We start from the raw sequence: 19,607 nt of genomic DNA on the forward strand, positions 1-19,607 counted from the left end.
TGCTAAGCAGTCATGGCCTGCTGAGCTGAATGATTACCGAACAGCCGCCCTAACATTGATAGTGTTTTAATTAGATTGTGTCACAGAGCCTCCTTGATCCCCTCGTTCCACATATCGATAGGTTAAAGATTGCTAAATTACCTCATGAGACAGTGAATGATGCTGTTCCATCTTGTCCAGCTGATCCAGCAGCACATGGGAATTACGTTAGCACAAGTCTGCGGCTTTATGTACCATGCAAACATTTGAAGTCTTGGAAAAATCAAACAACTTACTCCCTTACTTTGGGTCTTTCCCATAGAATAGAATCCCTACAGTGTGGAAGTAGACCATTTGGCCCATCAAGTCCACAGTGACCCTCCCTTCCCTGTAACCCTGCATTGTCCATGGCTAACCTTCCTAGCCTGCACACCCCTGGATACAATGAGCAATTTAGCATGGCCAATCCACCTATACATCTACAGACTATTAGAGGGAACTGGAGCACCCAGAGGAAACCCACACAGACACAGGGAGAATGTGCAAACTCTACACATACAGTTGCCAAAGCCATAATTGAATCCGGGTCCCTGGCGCTGTGAAGCAGCAGTGCTAACCACTGAGCCACAATGCCACCCTAGTCAGTGATGTCCTTCACAACAAGACCCAACTGATATTAGTTTAATGTTCTACGTTTCTGAAATTGACTCAGGGTACACATTAACAAATGCTGGATCTCCTCAGGACTTGGCACTGTCAACTGTAGTGTCATAGAGTCATACAGCACAGAAACAGACCCTTCGGTCCCACCAGTCCACGCCGACCATAATCCCTAATGAAACTAGTCCCACCTGCCTGTGTTTGGCCCATATCCCTCCAAACATTTCTTATTCATGTCCTTATCTAATTGTCTTATAACATTGTAACAGTACTCCCATCCACCACTTCCTCTGGAAGTTCATTACACACACGCACCACTCTCTGTGTAAAATAATTCCCCATCAGTCTTTTTTAAATCTATCTCCTGACACCTTACAAATAGGCCCCCTAGCCATGAAATGCCCACCCTAGATGAGAAAACACCTGCTATTCACCTTATCTATACCCCTCATGACTATATAAACCTTTATAAGGTCACCTCTTAACATCCAGCTTTTCACCCTCTATGGGAATGATTGTCACTAGCTCAGCAGCATTTATTGTCCATCCCTAATTACCCAGAGGGCAGTTAAGAGTCAACCTTCTGCTGTAATTATTGAGGGTCTGGAATCCCATGTAGGCCTTAAGTGGGTTAAGGACTGCAGTTTCCTTCCCTTAATGATATTACTGAAAAAGATGGATTTTTCCAACAATGGTTTCATTGTCATCAATTCCAGATTATTCTTGATTTCAAATTTCACCATCTGCCGTGGAGAATTTGAATCCAGTTCCTCAGAACACTATTTAAGTCTCTGGATTACTACTCTAGCAACAATACCACAAGGCCATCACCTTCCCATAAAGTGAATGAAAACCAGATGAAAGAAGGCATGATAGACTTTAAGAAAAAGCCAGTTAAGTGACATCGTTGCACTGAAAATTCATGATGTGGGACATTGAAGAGGTTACTAGTGTCCAGCTGTCAAAGTAGACAATGCGTTGAATTGGAAGGAACATTGTACACACAATGGCGGAAAAAGTTACATAATTATACAACCTCAGAAATTAAATTTAATTTGAGTAGATCCGACGGTCATGAAACTCTGATGTGTGGTTCTTGTTGAGATTGCTATCTTTTTGGATGTTTCACCTGATGTGGTTGTTATAGGAAAGTAAACTTTATAAGAGTGTAGGGATCTATAGACCAGTAGGAAAGAGTACTTAAGAGATCTTTTCTCAAAGCATGTTGATGAAACTGGAGTGTCATTAACAATGAGAATCATCCTTTGTCTCAGTAAAAGGCAAAGTTGCCATAGTCCTCCCCAACCATGGGGCTATGACACTCAAGGAAAAGAGTCGAGAGTGTGGTGCTGGAAAAGCACAGCAGGTCAGGCAGCGTCTGAGGAGCAGAAGAATCAACGTTTTGGGCACAAGCCCTTCACTATGAATGATCGGCTGTGCTTTTCCAGCAAGACTCTGATCACCAGCATCTGCAATACTTACTTTCTCCTTACACTCAGGGAAAAGGTGAGAATCCCTGAGACACAGGAACAATCCATTCTGAACTCCTCCCGAAGAACACTGAATGGTATCTGATGGATGCAGGTTATGTGGTTGGGGTGGGACTCACCGACTGATTATTTTGATACAATAAAAATGTTTTTCATATATAGTTTAATTAAACTTGGATTTCTGTGATTTCTAGAGTGAGGTCAAGTCTCTCCGTGACAACTAGTGAAATTTGAATTTGAGCAAAATATTTTGGAATGAAAATGCTGGCCTAATTGTATCAATTGTTGTAAAACCCAATTGGCTCATTATCCCTTTTTGGGAAGGAAATCTGCCATCTTTACCCAATCTGGCCTGCACACAACCCTGGATGCACGCCACGGTGGCACAATGGTTAGCATTGCTGCCTCACAGCACCAGAGACCCGGGTTCAATTCCTGCCTCAGGCGACTGTCTGTGTGGAGTTTGCGCTTTCTCCCCGTGTCTGCGTGGGTTTCCTCCCACAGTCCAAAAATGTGCAGGTTAGGTGGATTGGCCATGCTAAGTTGCCCATAGTGTTAGGTGTAGGGGAATGGGTCTGGGTGGGTGGCGGGTCGGTGTGGACTTGTTGGGCCGAAGGGCCTGTTTCCACACTGTAAGCAATCTATCCTAACATGTATGACTCATAACTGCCCTCTGGGCAATTAGGGATGGGCAATAAATGCTAACCCAGCCAGCGATCCCTACATCCCATGAACGAATATAAAAAACAGCTGTAATGTTTGAAGTACAGGTTTGCAGGTCACAATACAATGTGTATGCTGAAAGAAAAGTGAAGGAAATTCAAGGAACTTTGAGGAGTTCACAATTAGAAAGAAAAAGACTGCAATGAGTCATCAAATTCCCAGACAGTGGATTTAATTAAATGGACTGAGGGCACCTTGTGATAGGAGATGATGACTGGGTGATGAAGGGGGAGAATGAGGACTGGAAATATAGAACTGTTTCAACTTCCAGGGAAGACAGAAGGAGAAAATGTACATCCCCGGATAAAAATGGATCAATGTGTAGAATGGAAGGGGAGTCCAAAACTCAGGGAGTTGGGGATGGGACCTCTTTCCTCCTGCTTTATGATAACTAAGACTGGAGGTGAAGGCAGCAGTTGTGTTGGGAGATTTTAAAGGAGGGAGATAGAGTCATAGAGATGAATAGCACAGGAACAGACCCTTCAGTCCAAATCATCAATGCTGACCAGATATTTTAAATTAATCTAGTTCCATTTGTCAGCATTTGGCCCACATCCCTCTAAACCCTTCCTATTCATACACCCATCCAGATGTTGTAATTGTACCAGTCTCCATCACTTCCTCTGGCAGCTCATTCCATCCACACATCACTCTCTATGTGAAAAAGTTGCCCTTAGGTTCCTTTTAAATGTTTCTTCTCTCATCTTAAACCCATGTCCTCTACTTTTTGACTCTTCTATCTTGAAAAGACTTTGTCTATTATCCTATTCATGCCTCTCATGATTATATAAACCTCTCTAAGGTCACCCCTCAGCCTCCAACACTCCAGGGAAAATAGCCCCAGCCTATTTAACATTTTCCTATAGCTCAAACTCTCCAACCCTCAGAATCCTCTCTAACTACTTACTCACCACTGATGTCAGGCGCTTCGGTTTATAGTTGCCTGGCTTTTCCTTACCACCTTTCCTAAATAATGGCACCATATTAGCTAACCTCTCGTCTTGTGGCAACTCACCTGTGACTATCCATGATGCCATTATCTCAGCAAGGGGCCCAGCAATCACTTCCCTAGCTTCCCTCAGAGTTTTAAGGGAAATTTGATCAGGTTTTGTGGATTTATCCATCCTCTAGCCAAACCTGAATTTTGGTGCAACATTGGGCGCCTGGTCTGAGTCCCTGCTCTCTGTCTCCCTCTGGCCACGACCAGTGGTACTGACAGAGTCCAATGTCATTGAACCAGGCCTGGGCTGTATTGGGTGTATTCTTGGGGGAATAGATCGAGGATCCACCTCAGCGGGGCACTTTAGATGCCAGTAGCATTGAAGATATTTTGAGCCAAGCTGTTCTGACCTATCTCTGGGGCAGGAACACTGGCCCTAAAACAGATGTAACTGTCCCATTGAGAGGGCAAACAGTCAGTTACAAACTGCCCAGCCGAGGTCTAAACCAATCCTAGGTTTTTATTTAAACCCCAGTCTCTCTCAAACCCCAAACCTGAGTAGTCGGTTCCTGCACAGCCTGCAGCCGAGAAGGCCAGTGAATCTCCCGGCAAAATTACCCAACTCCCTAACCGCGTGCTCACATTTCTTAAGAAAGTTGCATTAAGATTGGAACTTATAGAGTTTATATATATATATATGGCATTATAATAAACTCACAAAATCCAGAAGCTAGTTGTGATTTTAAACTGTGCTGAGTCTATGAGCGTCTCCTGGTATTTTTATGCAGAAGTGTGTGGGGTGAGGGGGTTAAATTCACAAAGTGAAGGGAATTGGGCGCAAGGTTTAATTCGCTGTGGAAGAAGCGAACTCGCAAAATCACTTGTTCAAAGTGTTTGATTCCAACGTCGGGTTTGGGAAGGGAAAGCTGACGTGTGTGTGAGAGAGAGAGACACAGTCAGATCGAGGGGAATCTCTTTAAATGAAATCCCTCCGTCCTTGAAATGGGCGCAGATTTTTTTTTAAAACTGCGCAATCGATCAACATTCTCCCAGCTCTTGAGTGTGAAAGAGCCAGCGATGTAAACTCAGACTCCGGAACTGACTTTGCCGCTGGATTTGCCAGGCTGGAAGTGAGGGCACTGAATGGGGAGCTCAGCAGTGACACAAGTGATGGAGGAGACACAGAAATCAGCTCAGACACCCAACTGCCGCCTCGCACACGTCTTTCAGGTGATTTTTTTGCCCGCTCTCTCTCATCTTTGGTGTGTATTGAACTCCAGCCGCGCTGCTGAAACTGAGACAGATCCTACTATGTGTGTGTAAACCTCAGACCTTCCGAAGGGTAGAATGTCGGACAAATTAACCTTTAAATTCCAGGGACTCAACGATTGGAGGTAGCATTTAATGAATTGCTTGCATCCAGGAATCTCAGCTTGTGTAGAGACTATAGCCACAGCTAAAGCTCACCTCTTACCCTTCATACTACAGGTAGGTTTCTGGGGGGACATTAGTTTATATTTCAAGAAACACTCAAAAATCAAGTGTAATTATTGCAATTTGAGACTATTTTCACATCTTAAACCAATTTTTCTGACAGTTATCTTGAAATGTATTTAATGTGGCAGAATTTGGGGTTAAGTGGTATTTGTGGGAAATGGTATACACGGTAAACAGGAATTCCAAATACTGCTGTCTAAATTGTGCTATTCTGCTTCCAGCTTCATGAAGGTGGCATTTGACTGACTGTTTCACCATTGAAATTCATTGAACTGTCTGAAGTTTGTGTTTTTGTGCAGTAGATACCAACTTAACTCGACAGAAAGTTAAGTCTTGTCAGTACTAATTTAAGTATGGTAAAGGTAAACTCACCATTGCGCTGTTCCCTCATTAGCGATAGGGAGAGATCTGACTGGTGGTAGTTTAACCTGAGGGTCACCACACCTCAGGTGAGGGGCAAAGTTGAGAAGGAGAGTCCTTCACGGTAACCTCAGTTGGTGCAAGAATTGTACTCACACTGTTAGTACATCTGCGCATTACAAATCAGCAGCCATTTTGCTATATGATGCTTGTCCAAGTAGCCAAGGTGATAATTATTAATTACACCTGATCACCATCTCTGGCACTGAAAATTAACAAACACAGGTGTAGAGTTTCACATTGTTGTCAGAGATTTTAATAGTTTGAGTTTAAATTTTTCTTCAGTTCCATCTCATCTTTTCTCCCTCCTCTTAACCCACCCTCTCTCTGTTTCACTTTCTGTACCCAATTCAACTCCAGTTCACCAGGTTTAATTTGCACTTCCATCTCAAGCCTTATTCCAAGCAGTATGATTGTTGAAGGAGATACCTCTTGTTGGTTATTCTCTTCACTGGGGTTGTGGTTTCCACATGCTGCAATACTAACACCTCTCACACTCAGTAGTGTGTAATACGAAACATGTCAAAACCTCAACGTGCCAGGGACAAGCTTAAATAGTGGCAGCTGCTTTTAAATGTCCTGTTGCATCAAATAGTGCCAGGCTAGTAATGGTCTTTACCAATGTAAATGTGATACAACAAAATCAGGTAAGAGTTTTCTAAACAACAACAAATGGACTTAAAGTGATGTCAAAACAAAGCAAGAGTAACCTTTGGAAAAGCTTTTACACTCAGAGAAGTAATTCGGGTATGGAATGCATCACCTGGGAATGTGGTTCAACAGAGACATTCAAAAGTGCATTAGATGATTATTTGATAGAAATAATATGCAAGGATATGGGGGACAAAGTGGGAGATTGGCACTAGGTAATAGAGCTGGTACAGCCATGATGGGCTGAATGGTCTCCTTCGGCACCATAATAATTCTGTGATTCTGTGAGGTGAGCCCTTGGTGAAAGTGTTAAGCTCTTTAATTTTGAATATACATTTTTTCCCTGTACGTTCCTCCGCCTAGGAAGGTGAACGTGTCCAAATTGGGATTCATGGGAGATGGACTTTGCGTTGTTTGTCTTACTGCTGACGGGTCTTTGTTAAACAGGTCGATGTACGTGAAGGGATGAGAGAAGCCTGCGTTCACAATCGATCCATGTTACATGGCTGAAGGCAATATGGTTGGCTTCATCCGGGAATTTCATTTGCCAGTTTGGAAGCCTTTGGTGTGAAATCCCAACCCGCTGGGTACCCACAGCATGGTGGGGTTGCCAAGAACTGCTAGTGTTGTCCTACTTGAGTCACTACGGACATGTGAAGCTACAAAGCTCTGACACAATGCTATCCACTGAGCTGCAACCAACGTTCTATCAGGGCTGTTAGTGTGGGGAGAGAAACATTAAGCAAGGCTGACTGACTTGGTGGCGGAGATTTCAATAGTAATTATCTCTCCTTCCTTCTGCAGGTTGTCAGGATTAGTCTTGTCTCCTACCCTCACCTGTTCTACCTGATGCTGTGTGTGCTGACGTTGAGTGGGGTGGATGCCAGCACAGAGACACTGTGTGGGGCAGAGTTGGTGGATGCTCTCCAGTTTGTGTGTGGCGACCGAGGCTTCTATTTCAGTAAGTTTACTGCCACCCTTTCTTTGCTGTATCAGATTCTGAAGTGATTGAGCAGGGGGATTTTAAGATTGTTTCCAGTGCTCTGCCATTTCACCACTATCTTTCTTCAAACCTGTGTAGAGACTTGGTAAGTCCACACCTGGAGTATTGGGTGCCGAAGAGATCCCTTTATCTGAGGAAGGATACACTGGCCAAAGAGAGGATTACCAGACAGATTCCTAGAAAGATAGATTGGGATAGTCCACTAAGGAGAAGTGAGAAGACTGGGCCTGGATTCTCTTCGAGTTTTGAAGAATAAGAGGTGGTGTTATTGAAATATATTATAATTTTCAAAGGGTGAACAGTGTAGATGCTGAAAGGATGTTTCCCCTGTCTGAGGTGAGAGGAGAGAGATTTAAAGACTTGAGGGGCAAATGTTTTACAGAGGGTGGTTTGCGTGTGGAATGAACTTCCTGAGGAAGTAGTGAACGTGGACACAATTACAATGTTTAACAGTCATTTGGATAAGTACATGAATAGGAGAGGTTTGGAGGGATAGGGGCCAGGAGCAGGCAGGTGGGACTAGTTTAGTTTGGGATTATGCTCAGTATAGACTGGTTGAACTGAAGAGTCTGTTCCTGTGTTCTACGACTCTATGTTCGGGTCTACAGCCAGGGAAATAGCCTCTGGATAAAGAGACTGAAGTGAAGAGGAATTTTCTCAATCAGAGACTAGTAGATCATTGTGACCCTCTATGGAAGCTCATTGAGCAAGTTCAAGACAAGATCAGTGGATTTCGAGTTACTAATGACATTAAGGGATATTGGGATAGTGTGTTGAGGTAGATGATGAACTATCATCTAGAATAATGGAGCATGCTCAAAGCGATTGAATGGCTTCCCCCTGTTCCTGTATTTATAACTGTACAGTCTTGTTAGGACTGAGATAAGAACAAAATACTTAGGAACATAGAGAGTGGAGTAGGCCATTCAGCCCCTCAAGCCTGTTCCAACGTTCAATGAGATCATGGCTGATCTGTGGCCTAACTCCATAATATGGGCCTTTGGCCCATATCCCTTAATATTATGCTTAACAAAAGTTTATCTATCCCAGATTTAAAACTAATAACTGATCCAGCCTCCTCTATCATTTGTGAGAGCTCAAACCTCTCCCACCCTGTGAGTTTCCTAACATCTCTCCTGAATGCTCTGGCCCTAATTCTGGGGAGAGGGCAGAAAGTAGAGTCAAAGCCCAAGATCAGACACAATCAAATCAAATGACAGTATCACACTCAGTGGGCTGAAGGTTCTCCTCTTGCTCCTATTTCTTATGTTCGTTCACTGAGATCAATCATCCCCTTGTGTGAGTGAATGGTTCAAACAGCAATTGATATCAGAACCATGCTGCATTGGTATGAGATCATTATAATAATACCAGGAGGTTTGAATTTAGGAGAAATGAATGCTAATTGTGTTGAAAGAGATAATGATAAAGATTGGGTAACATTGAGACCTCTGGTTCTCAAAGCTCCCACACAGAGAGTCTCCTCAATTCATGTCTGGATCTGTTGTAGACTAATCCAATTGATCACGTGATTCATTCCCATTGTATCATGTGATCACCAAGATGAGAGAAGGTGAACAAAGTGGACGTGGGTCTGTTATCATTCACATTTCACCATTGAATCTTACAACAATGAGGCAGGCTGTTTAGCGAACCCCATCCACCTCCAGCCTCACATGTGCCAGTCTTCAGCCTCATTATTTTACCCCATGAGATATCAAGAAACAGTTGGAGACTGTAGATACTGCAAACGCTACGGGCCCTGACAACACTCCAGCAATACCACTGAAGGCTTGTGCTCCAGAACTTGCCACTCCCCTAGCCAAATGTTTCAGTACAGTTACAATACTGACATCTATGTCACAATGTGGAAAATTACCCAGGTATGTCCTGTATATAAAAAGCAGAACAAATCCAACTTGGCCAATTACCACCCCATTAGTCCACTCTCAATGATCAGTAAAGTGATGGAAGGGGTCATCAACAGTGAGCAGCACCTGCTCAGTGATGCTCAGTTTGGGTTCCACCTGGGCCACTCAGCTCCTGACCTCATTACACCCTTGGTTCAAACATGGACAAAGTGTCTGAATTCCAGAGGGGAGGGGAGAGTGACAGCCTTTGACATCAACGTTGCATTCAACTGAGTGCGGCATCAAGGAGCCCTAACAAAACTAGAGTCAATGGGGGCAAACTCGCTGCTGGTTGGAGTCAAACCTGGCACATAGGAAAAACTTGTGCAGAACATTTCTGCTTCATCAATGACCTTCCGTCCATCATAAGGTCAGAAGTGGAGATATTTGCTGATGATTGCATGATGTTCAGCACCATTCACCACTTCTCACATGTCCAAATACAGAAAGACATAGACAATATCCAGCGTTGAGCTGACAATGTCCAATAATTCGCACACCACATAAGTGCCAAGTAAAGATTATCGCCAACAAGAGAGAATCAAACTATCATCCCATGACATTCAATGTCTTAATTCTCCACAGTGAATATCCTGGAGATTACCGTTGACTAGAAACTCAACTGGACTGGCCATATAAATACTATGGCTGCAAAAGCAGGTCAGAAGTTATGAATTCTGCAGTGAGTAACCCATCTCCAGATTTCCCCAAATCTTAGACACAATCTTCAAGGCACAAGTCAGGAGTGTGATGAAATACCCTCCACTTGCCTGGATGAGTCCAGCTCCAACAACACTCAATACTATGTAGGAAGCGGGAGATGGGACTACCTGACAGCACACAAAGAGGGCATTAGGAAAGATGGGAGAGAAAGTAAGGAAAGATGCAAGTTCAAGGCAAGGACAACAGAGAGCTTTGGAATAAGTCTGGCCCAGTGGCTAGGGAAACAAACGATCTGCTGGTGGATAGTTCTAATCTTTGTGATGTAGAAAAGCAGAGGCTCATCACCTTTTTTGTTGGGGCTGGAGGAGACAGGGAAAATTATTGAAGAGTTCTGAAGAAGGACTCAAAACTGGACTCAAAATGTCAACTGTGTTTCTATTTCCACATGTGCTGTCAGACCTGCTGAGTTTTTCCAGCAATTTCTGTTTTTAAGAGGATGGTTTAGAGTTCAAGGGAAGTTGGGGATATCTTTACATTCTAGGTTGATCCTGGACTAGTGTGTGGTTTTGGCAGAGAGGAGTGGGACCTGAGAGTGTTGTATATGGTCAGCCAGACCTGGCAGGGAATGGTTAAACCAGTTGTTCATCATATCTTCAGCCCTTTTCGAAGTGGATGAACAAACATATCTGAAACTTTGACAAAAGCACACATTTCCTTTCCAACATTAGATTTTGTACAACACAGCATTTCTCCTGCCAAATGTATTTTTTTTGGCACTGATCATTCTGCTTGAGACTTCAAGCCCATGGATTCTGGCAAAGTTCTGAGCCTGTGTGTTATGGCCAGGGGCTCAGATGATGCATCAAATCATTAGGATTACTGGGTTTCCAAATATCAGCTGGTCAGGGAAACTTTCCTTCCTCAATGTGAAAATATATGTATTATAAATATTACACATAAATTTATACAAGTACAGAACTGCATTGAGTCTTTACCAGAGAAACAGTCCACATGACTCCTTTGAACTAAGTTTTCAGACTCTTTCTACCTATTTCATCTTATCCCATCCCCACATCCTTCATCTTCCTTTCTTCAGCTTTCCGTTCGACGTTTATAGACACACAAGTTAAGAGCCATTTGGCCCATTCAGCCTGATCCACCATTCAACAAGATGTTGATCCACATTTTGCCGAGCCCCCAATAACATTTCACTTCATTTCTTTCTTATTCCTCGCTGCCTTAAACATATGCCACCACTTTTTGTGGAAGACAGTTCCAAAAACTCATGACCCTCTGCAGGGGAGAAAATTTCTCCTCATCTCTGTTTCAAATCGATGATCTCTTATTTATAATTATTACCCCCTAGTCTCAGTTGACTACAAGAGGAAATATCCTTTCCACTCGCACCCCCAGCGGATCTATACTGTCCCCTCAACCAATCCCCAAGGGACCAAGTTCCATCTTCTCACTGTTCTCTGTGAAAAGAAGATTCTCCTGAATTCTGTTATGACACGGGGTAAACCCCTCTGCTAACCTAAACCAGCAACACAGAAAAGATTCACCTCATGCAGTAATCTGTTAAAGTTCGAGGCAAAGAGCTATCCCAGAGGTCTCTATCTAAAGCAAAAATTAATAATTTTTTAAAAGTCTAACAGAGAATATTAACTAACAACTATTTACAACTCCTTTCTCTTAAACCTATCTTTTACTTCCCCTTCTACAATACTAGCCCAATTTTTAAAAACCCGATTACAATTTACAGAAAAATATTCCCATTTCAAAACCAGTCAGCTTTGCCAAGTTTCCTATGTAGATTTTTCTCTGTAGATTCTCTCTCCAGGTCAGCCTCAATGTTCTGCTACGCAGACTTCATCCACAGACAGGTACCTCTCAGCGAGCTCTTAAACTAGCAGCCTACATCTGTTGGTGGCTTAGCAGTTCTCCTTCTGACTAACTATTCAAAATGTCTGATATTTATACCCCAAAACATCGGATTGTTTCATTGGTTTTACTATTATCAAAATACTAAATTCAAACTTGATTGGAGTTTGGTATCTTGGGGCATAATCTAAACTGATTGGCTGAATTTGAATTTGCTTTTGTCTCATACCAACCCAGCTACTGCTTGCTTTTTACACTTTTAACTTGTTCAGGACACTTTGAGCTAGCCAGAAATTTCAGCTCCCTTAAAGGTACAGTATACCCGCAACTTCATAACAATTCCTATTGGATTTGTCAATGATGATCTTATTTATTGTTCTTTGACATTGTTCTCCCTCACAAGTGGGAACAGCACCTCTCTGTCTAGCCCAGTGACCTCCTTCATTATGTTAAATATGTCTTTCAGCTTAACAAAACCAAAATATGAGTGTTCCATTTTTAAAAGATAGTTCCTCTAAGCCGGTGAGAGGGTTTCCTGGTAAATATATGAGCTTTTTATTCTGTTGTCACAGTTGTGAATCAGTTTTTCACCTTCTTTATGGTCTCGGCAACCTGGTGATCACATGGAGAGCAGGACTAAATGAAAGTATTTTTGCTCACACAGACAAACCCACAGGCTACAGGTCAAGCGTTAGGCGGCCACACAGAGGGATTGTGGATGAGTGCTGCTTCCAGAGTTGTGACCTCAAGTTGCTCGAGATGTACTGTGCAAAGCCCCAGCGAGCAACTGGCCCCGTACGTATCCAACATCACACTGAGAAAGGACAGAGGGTAAGGAAAGGTCATATCCTACCCATCGCCCTCACCCCTGCACCACAGACCTCACAGGATCCTGCACACCCATTGTCTCAAATGTAAGAAACCACTGTTTTCAGTCCCCATCACAAACTTGTGAGTGATTTCGCTCCCTGATCCCAACTCAGACTCTGAACTCCCACCTCCACAATCACAAAGGCAACTATCTCCACCTCTGTTGTACCACAACCCTCAGTTCTTCTGAAACTCTAGCCTCAATGATTCCAATGCCACTTTGGAAGATCAAACATCTCCCACCCACTTGAAAACCAATCTTAACCCCCTCCCCAAATGTTTGTTGATTTACATTGGCTCCTGAGCAACCAACCCTTAATGTTTAAGCTCTCACCCCCCTATTCACTGGCCTCCATTGATCTGCCTCGTGATGTGGTCACATTGATAAACCTGTATAACCTAGACAGATGTTTCTCTACCTCCTGCCTCTTGCAAATCCCCGACCTGTTATGTTCCATCTTTGGCAGCTGTTTGTGCCCCAAGCTCTGAAAGATTCTGCCTAAGCCCCTTTACATCTCTCTCCTCTATTAAGGTGTTCCTTAGAAACCGAACATTTTGACCAGGTTTTTGTTTACCTGTACTTGTATCATTTCCTTCAAACTCTCCCTTTCTCTTGGCTAATGTCTCCTTGAAGCACTTTAATGCTAACGGTTGTTTTTGAACCTCGGAATAAACGTGCCTCAGTGATCAATGCTTTAGGTTTCACAACTCAACGTTATTTTTCTCTTGCTCTGTTGCAGGAGAATGTGTGGAGGAACCCCAACCGGGCTAATGCCAGCAGTATCCAGCGAAATTCCCGGATCTGAGAGAGTAGGCAATGAAGGGATCAGAGGCGAACCTGTTCCAGGATAACACTGGTGTGGGCTCACTGCATAGCGAAACACCATTCAACAATCAAGAGTCACACACTGGTCACAAGAGAGATCTGTTATTGGGTGAACACTTCGTATGGAAAGCACAAATCCTCTGTTGCCTTGTCAGAATTCCCAGGTTTTCTTTGGAGGGGGGGAATATATAGAAGGTTTTTTGAATGGATCCTATTACCAGAGAACAATGTCTTTCTCAGCAGGTGTGTTACATCCAAATGTCCATAGCCAACGATGAGTTAATCAACTGCATTTGTGTGGACCATTGGAGTGCCAGAGACTAAGAAACAGATTTCATTTTAACTTGCAACCAAAGATTGTGACATATGTCCTTTTTAAGAAACTAATTGTAATCATAGATGGCGCTGGATTCATGGTTGACTGTGCAGGACACTAAATTACACATAAGTAGCAGGTTTGCAAAATCAAAAGAAAATGCATTCTATTTACATTGGGCTGCAGCAAATTAATCCTTCTGTTTTCGCTCAGGATGGGCCATGCTAGGGAGGGGAGGGCAAGTGATGGTGATGGGTTGAGGCAGAGGCTTGGATTGCAACATTTATGCAGTTGTGGCACGGATCCATGGCAATATGGTAATTGGGCTATATATCAAAAGTGCAAGCCAAGTTACAGGTACTTTCAATATTTGCACACTTTAGCGTGTTGATTTTTGTAACTGCAGATACCATAAGATTACGGAATACAATCTGATGCAGTTTCACTGATAACCCAGGATTTCAATCAGTACAATAAGGTCTCTGACCCCTCGGTATTTTGTTGCTAAGAAACTGTAATGTTTTAAACTTGAAGTTTACACAAGAATCACACTATTCTAAATCACCCCTATGATTTCGTAGTTTCATCTCCAACTTGTCCACTATTTTAGCAAGGCTGCATTTTAAGAGCAGAACTTCACCCTGCTACCCTTATAATCTGACAATGATAATGTTTAAATGAACTGCTTCTTCCAACTTTTATCTGAAGAATAGATTACATTGAGTTTCCAGCACAGAAACAGACCATATGGAATTAGTTAGCTCAGTTGGCTGGGCAGCATGGGTTTAATTCCCACACCAGCTGAGGTTTCCATTAAGGACTCTCCTTCTCACCCTCTTCCCCTCAACTGAGACATGGTGACCCTCAGGTTAAACCACCACTAGTTGTCTCTCTCTAATGAGAGAGCAGCCCTATGGTCTGGTAGGACTTGGTGACATAACTGTGCGGCAGATGCAGGAATGGAAGTGAAGATGGTTAGATTTTCTCTGTGGTTGGAAATGGTCCTTACTCAGAACAGAGGAACCTCGATTATCCGAAGGACACGGGCGGGGAGTATTTCATTTGGTTAATCAAATAACAGATAATCAAATGCCAGATAACATAGTTCAGTCAAACTTCAGGACCTTGCGATTTTGCCCGATAATCCGATTTTCAGATAATCGAATGCCGGATAATTGAGGTTCCTCCATATTTGAGTGATGCAAATGTTATTTACTATTTATAAGCCTAAGTCTGAATATTGCCCAGGTCTTACACCAACAGGGACACAGACTGCGTCAGATAACCTTCTGATGAAAAGAATAAGGAAAAGATACGGGAGGGGGACAAGTTGGAAGCGAGCACGGAGACGATGGCCTGAATCATCTCATTCTCGTGCTGTGCTTTATTATCTGAGGAATTGTGAATGCAACTGAACATTGTGTAACCATAAACAAACAGCCCCACTTCTGACCTTATGATGGAGGGAAAGTCATTGATGAAGCAGCTGAAGATAGTTGGGCCTAGGACACTAATCTGAGGGACTCCTGCAGAGATGTCCTGGAAATGAGCCTTTGACAACTGTAACCATCTTTCTTGGTGCTAGGCAGGAGTCAAAATAGTCTTCTTTGGGGGCCTTTCTTGAGAATTTGTTCATGGCTTTTAATTTTTGAGGGCTTTTTTTGTTTTCAGGGACTCCTCGTCTGTTCCCTCCAATTCATTTATTAGGTGAAGGAGTCAAGTAGTAATATTATTCTCTGTATTTGTTTTAACATCTGCATATTTGTACTCACAGAAGCAATATTAGAAAATATCAACAACACTCTAATTATCAACCTTTATTCAAATTAAAGCCACAACATGCAAAGGAAGCATTAATTTCCAGCACACTGCAAACAAGAGTCAACAATATTGCTGTGGGATGGGAGTCACATATAGGTCCAAACCAGGCAAGGACAGCAGACTTCCTTCCTGAAAGGAGATGAGTGAATCAGATGGGATTTTACAATAATTTATGATTATTGTCACTAAGACTATTTTATTACTCCAGATTTATTTAATCAATTGAATTTTCACTCACTAGTTGACATGGTGGGATTTGAATTCACATCATTAGTCCTGGCTTCTGGAGAACTCCAGTCCCATTATGCTTCTACACTCACGGCAAAACTTGGGTGTGTGTCCAGTTTGGGGTTTGGATATAAAGTTGCTGTGTGAAAGACAGCTGTAATTAGTTTACAAAACTAGTAGTTGGACAACCTACCATTTTACACAGTGTGTAACCACTGGCTCATTGCAATCCCACTTTACAACATTTGGTAACCATCCCTTTTCGTCCTTGATTTCCTTCCCATGATTTCAACAAGCTTCTCACTACATATTAGTCACTTTGCAACCTCAGTGACCTCCACTATTCATTGTAGGTTGTCAATGTAGAATGTATCTGTGGATCACACTATTCTGAATTGTATTTCTGTATTATCATTCAGTTTACTACACAAGAGACATGTTAATTAGATATTCTTTATGGGTACTTACAGTAATTATAGCTTAGAGAGCAGCAGACTTGGCATAATCTAGTGAGGAACATGTGAGGACTAAATGAGCAGGGAACTTAAGACAATGTGGTGGTCTCTTAACTGCCCTCTGAAATGGCCACTCAGTTCCAGGGCAATTAGGAATGGGCAACAATTGCTGGCCTTACCCACATCTTGTTTAAGAATAAACAAGAAACACCACAACTGACAACTTTGAAATTGAAGTTCAAGTAAATGATTTAATAGTTTTCATTGTTGGCCCATGTGGGTGATTTCACATTTAAACTTAACTGTTTTACATGGGGCTGGGGGTATACTTTATTTACAAGGGGTTACATACAAAGTACGTTCAGTACAAAGGTGCTATTGTGTCGTTTATTTACCAAGTACTTGTCCTTACATTTTGTGTAACAAACCAGCCAACTTCTTCTGAGAACGCATGCAGTAAATGTAGTTTTGACAGTGAGTAATCTTGGCCAATGTTGTCTTATTACCTGGATCTTACACTCAGGCAGAACAGCAAAGAAAAATAAGCTTCTACATTATCTCAGAATCCTCCATTAAAACTGCAACTATCCTAATTTAGGAATTCTTTCCTGGATATTGTCCTTCGCTAATACTTTTATATTCCCAATGGTTCTTATGTTCCGGTACTGCTAGTGGAAGCCTTTATCCTTTGAACTGCGGCTGACTTAAAACTGTGACAGTCCAAAACTGTATGATGCGCAGAAGCAAGTGTGTCATTTTGCCATGCTTCTCTCAGATAATTTCCTCATCAGAGATTATGCAGCTCTGGAGCAGGTGGGACTTGAGCCCAGGCCTCCTGGTTCTCAGGTGTGGACATTACCACTGCACCACAAGAGCCCAGTAAATGCTTGTTTTATTGCAACAGAGTCATTAGAAATACAATTCTTGGAGTGTTTGATGAAAAGAGTTGCTGGGACAGTCAATCAATGTGTGAACCCTCATATTAGTATCCAAGGAGAGTGTGTGAAAATAAAACAGCAACTAGATTACTGCCCTTTCTGTGACAATGAAGATCTACCACAAAATGTAACTTGTTTCATTGATTTGTAATGCCATCTAAATAGAGTTATTAGTATCACTGTATTCTATTGACCCTCACAATCCAATACACGTTAGGTTCTTCATTTGTTTTGCTGTAGTAAATCTTGTTTAAGCAGAACATAAATGTTCACTGTCAGTATAACTTACTTCTGATTTCACATGAGAAGAAAATTAATTTTAAAAAATATTTTGGGTTTCAGATTACTCACCTGAAAACATGTTAATGTTTTATCCATTGAAATTGACTTCAGTTAAATGTGTGATCTGGGAACTGACACTAAGGGAGTATTTGAGAGTCATAAAAGTTTTGGATTTCTATAAAATACCAGTGAATTCACTGCCGTGCTTCAGAAAAGGCAACTAATTGTCCTTTTCTAGGTTGGTTCATAAGTGTCTCTGGTTTCTTTGAAAATGCCCTAACAATCCACAAAATCAAGAAATAGACCTATCACCACCATCTATCAAGGACAAGGAGTATGCTGCACCATCCACAGCCTGGGAGCAACTTCCAAAAACAGAATCCTGCCTGCCACATGACCGCAGTTTTCAAAGGAGACACTGAGTTGCGTTATCTACAATCTGTAATTGTCACCTCTGTGAGGTCGGTTAAATAAAGCTCTTCAAACTGTTATCAAAATAGTGTGCATCTTGTTTTGCTTTCATATACAACTAAGTAAACAAATCAGCTCTTGCTGCACAGCAATCTACGGAGGGTCAGTGTGCAGATTCGATGGACTGAATGGCCTCTGTCTGCACTGTAGGGATTCTATGATTCCAAGATCCCACAAGCAGAGTTACGCCTGATAACAATGAAAAGCTATTAGAGTTGGTTGAAAGAAGCTTGTTTATCTAGGACAATGGAGAAGCTCTATCTCTTTGAGCAAACCTGCGTAATCCTCAAATCAAACATGCAATTGGGTAGCCTTGGTCTGTAGTTCATGTCTCTGAAAGTAGCTCAATCTACACCATACATCCCACAACATTCTGCAAGGCCACAGACTGAGCTAGACACTGCCTCTTGCCCAAAGTGCAGGAACTAAACCCTTTATACAACTGAATGCAAATTCTGTGTTATATTATTAAATGATTTAATATCATTATGTACAAAATATTTTGTCAATAAACCAATAAATTTTGTAAAAACAGGATAGTGAAGTTTTGTTATTGAATAACTGAAGCCACAGAAAGTTTGATGAGGTGAAGTTCAATGCAGTTAAAATGATATTGAAGTGATTAGATATTGCAGCCAAGGGTTAAAATGTAATCAAACTGGGAATATACATAATTAATTAATAAAGTTTAATGAACTATTAGTTTTCAGTAAACTACATGTATTAACAATAATAACAAAATGTCATGTGTTATGTTCTTAGGTTATGTTACTACTAGACAATTCAGGAACCAGGATTAAATCTAGTTTGACAGATCTATTTTTTAACTTGTTGTTAATGTGGTTATTCATTGAAACATAATCACATGAGGCTGCAGAGTTTCTCAAACACAATAGAAATTTATTTCAGAAAAGATTAAAAAAACAAAACCAAGCTATTTAGATTCAGAAGACATCTGAGACAAAATGTAAACACAATCTTTTTAACATATTTCCCAATGCCATTAATTTACGGAGATCCAAGTTCAGAGAAATATCCCTCTCAAATCTTTAAGTTCTACTTAACTATTTCTCCAGAGTTTCTTTCCTGTGAAGTCTTAGGAACATAGAAAATAGGTGCAGGAGTAGGCTATTTGACCCTTCAAGCCTGCACCACCTTTCAATATGATCATGGCTGATCATGCAATCTCAGTGTCCCATTCCTGCCCTCTCTCCATACCCCTTGATCCCTTTAGCCACAAGGGCCATGCCCAGCTCCCTCTTGAATATATCTAATGAACTGGCCCCAACAGCTTAGAATTCCACAGGTTACAAGTCTCTGGGTGAAGAAATTCTTCCTGATCTCAGTTCTGATTGGCTTACTTCTTATTGTTAGACTATGCCCCCTAGTTCTGGACTTTGGGGCAGCACGGTGGCTCAGTGGTTACCACTGCTGCCTCATAGCACTAGGGATCCGGGTTCGATTCCACCCTCAGGTGACTGTCTGTGTAGAGTTTGCACATTCTCCCTGTGTCTGTGTTGGTTTCCTCCTACAGTGCAAAGATATGCAGGCTAGGTGAATTGGCCATGCTAAATTACTCGTAG

The 19,607-nt window shown here is 41.9% G+C and overlaps 1 protein-coding gene across 2 annotated transcripts; it reads left to right on the forward strand.

Moving 5' to 3' along the window:
* The first annotated feature begins 4,703 nt into the window (after positions 1 to 4,703).
* igf1 (insulin-like growth factor 1) lies at positions 4,704 to 18,551 on the forward strand. 2 transcript variants are annotated; one of them, XM_043708857.2, is made up of 4 exons: positions 4,704 to 5,022; positions 7,165 to 7,321; positions 12,482 to 12,648; positions 13,428 to 18,551. In XM_043708857.2, exons 1-4 carry the CDS (start codon positions 4,936 to 4,938, stop codon positions 13,491 to 13,493), a joined length of 477 nt encoding a protein of 158 aa, XP_043564792.1. In that variant the 5' UTR covers positions 4,704 to 4,935; the 3' UTR covers positions 13,494 to 18,551. The 2 variants fall into 2 exon arrangements, with proteins under 2 accessions (XP_043564792.1, XP_043564793.1); XM_043708858.2 differs by having other exon boundaries at positions 12,482 to 12,612.
* The last annotated feature ends 1,056 nt before the right edge of the window (positions 18,552 to 19,607 follow it).

The sequence above is a fragment of the Chiloscyllium plagiosum genome, unplaced genomic scaffold (genome assembly GCF_037043375.1).
Source record: "Chiloscyllium plagiosum isolate Xiang-an unplaced genomic scaffold, Cpla_swu_hap1 HiC_scaffold_19, whole genome shotgun sequence".
NCBI lineage: Eukaryota > Metazoa > Chordata > Chondrichthyes > Orectolobiformes > Hemiscylliidae > Chiloscyllium > Chiloscyllium plagiosum.

Excerpts from the sequence above, each read along its gene's own strand:
- igf1 (XM_043708857.2), top strand. The coding sequence starts at position 4,936 with ATGGGGAGCTCAGCAGTGACACAAGTGATGGAGGAGACACAGAAATCA. Across the intron at positions 5,023-7,164 it reads GCCTCGCACACGTCTTTCAG|GTTGTCAGGATTAGTCTTGT; the intron begins GTGATTTTTTTG and ends TTCCTTCTGCAG. Across the intron at positions 12,649-13,427 it reads ACACTGAGAAAGGACAGAGG|GAGAATGTGTGGAGGAACCC; the intron begins GTAAGGAAAGGT and ends GCTCTGTTGCAG.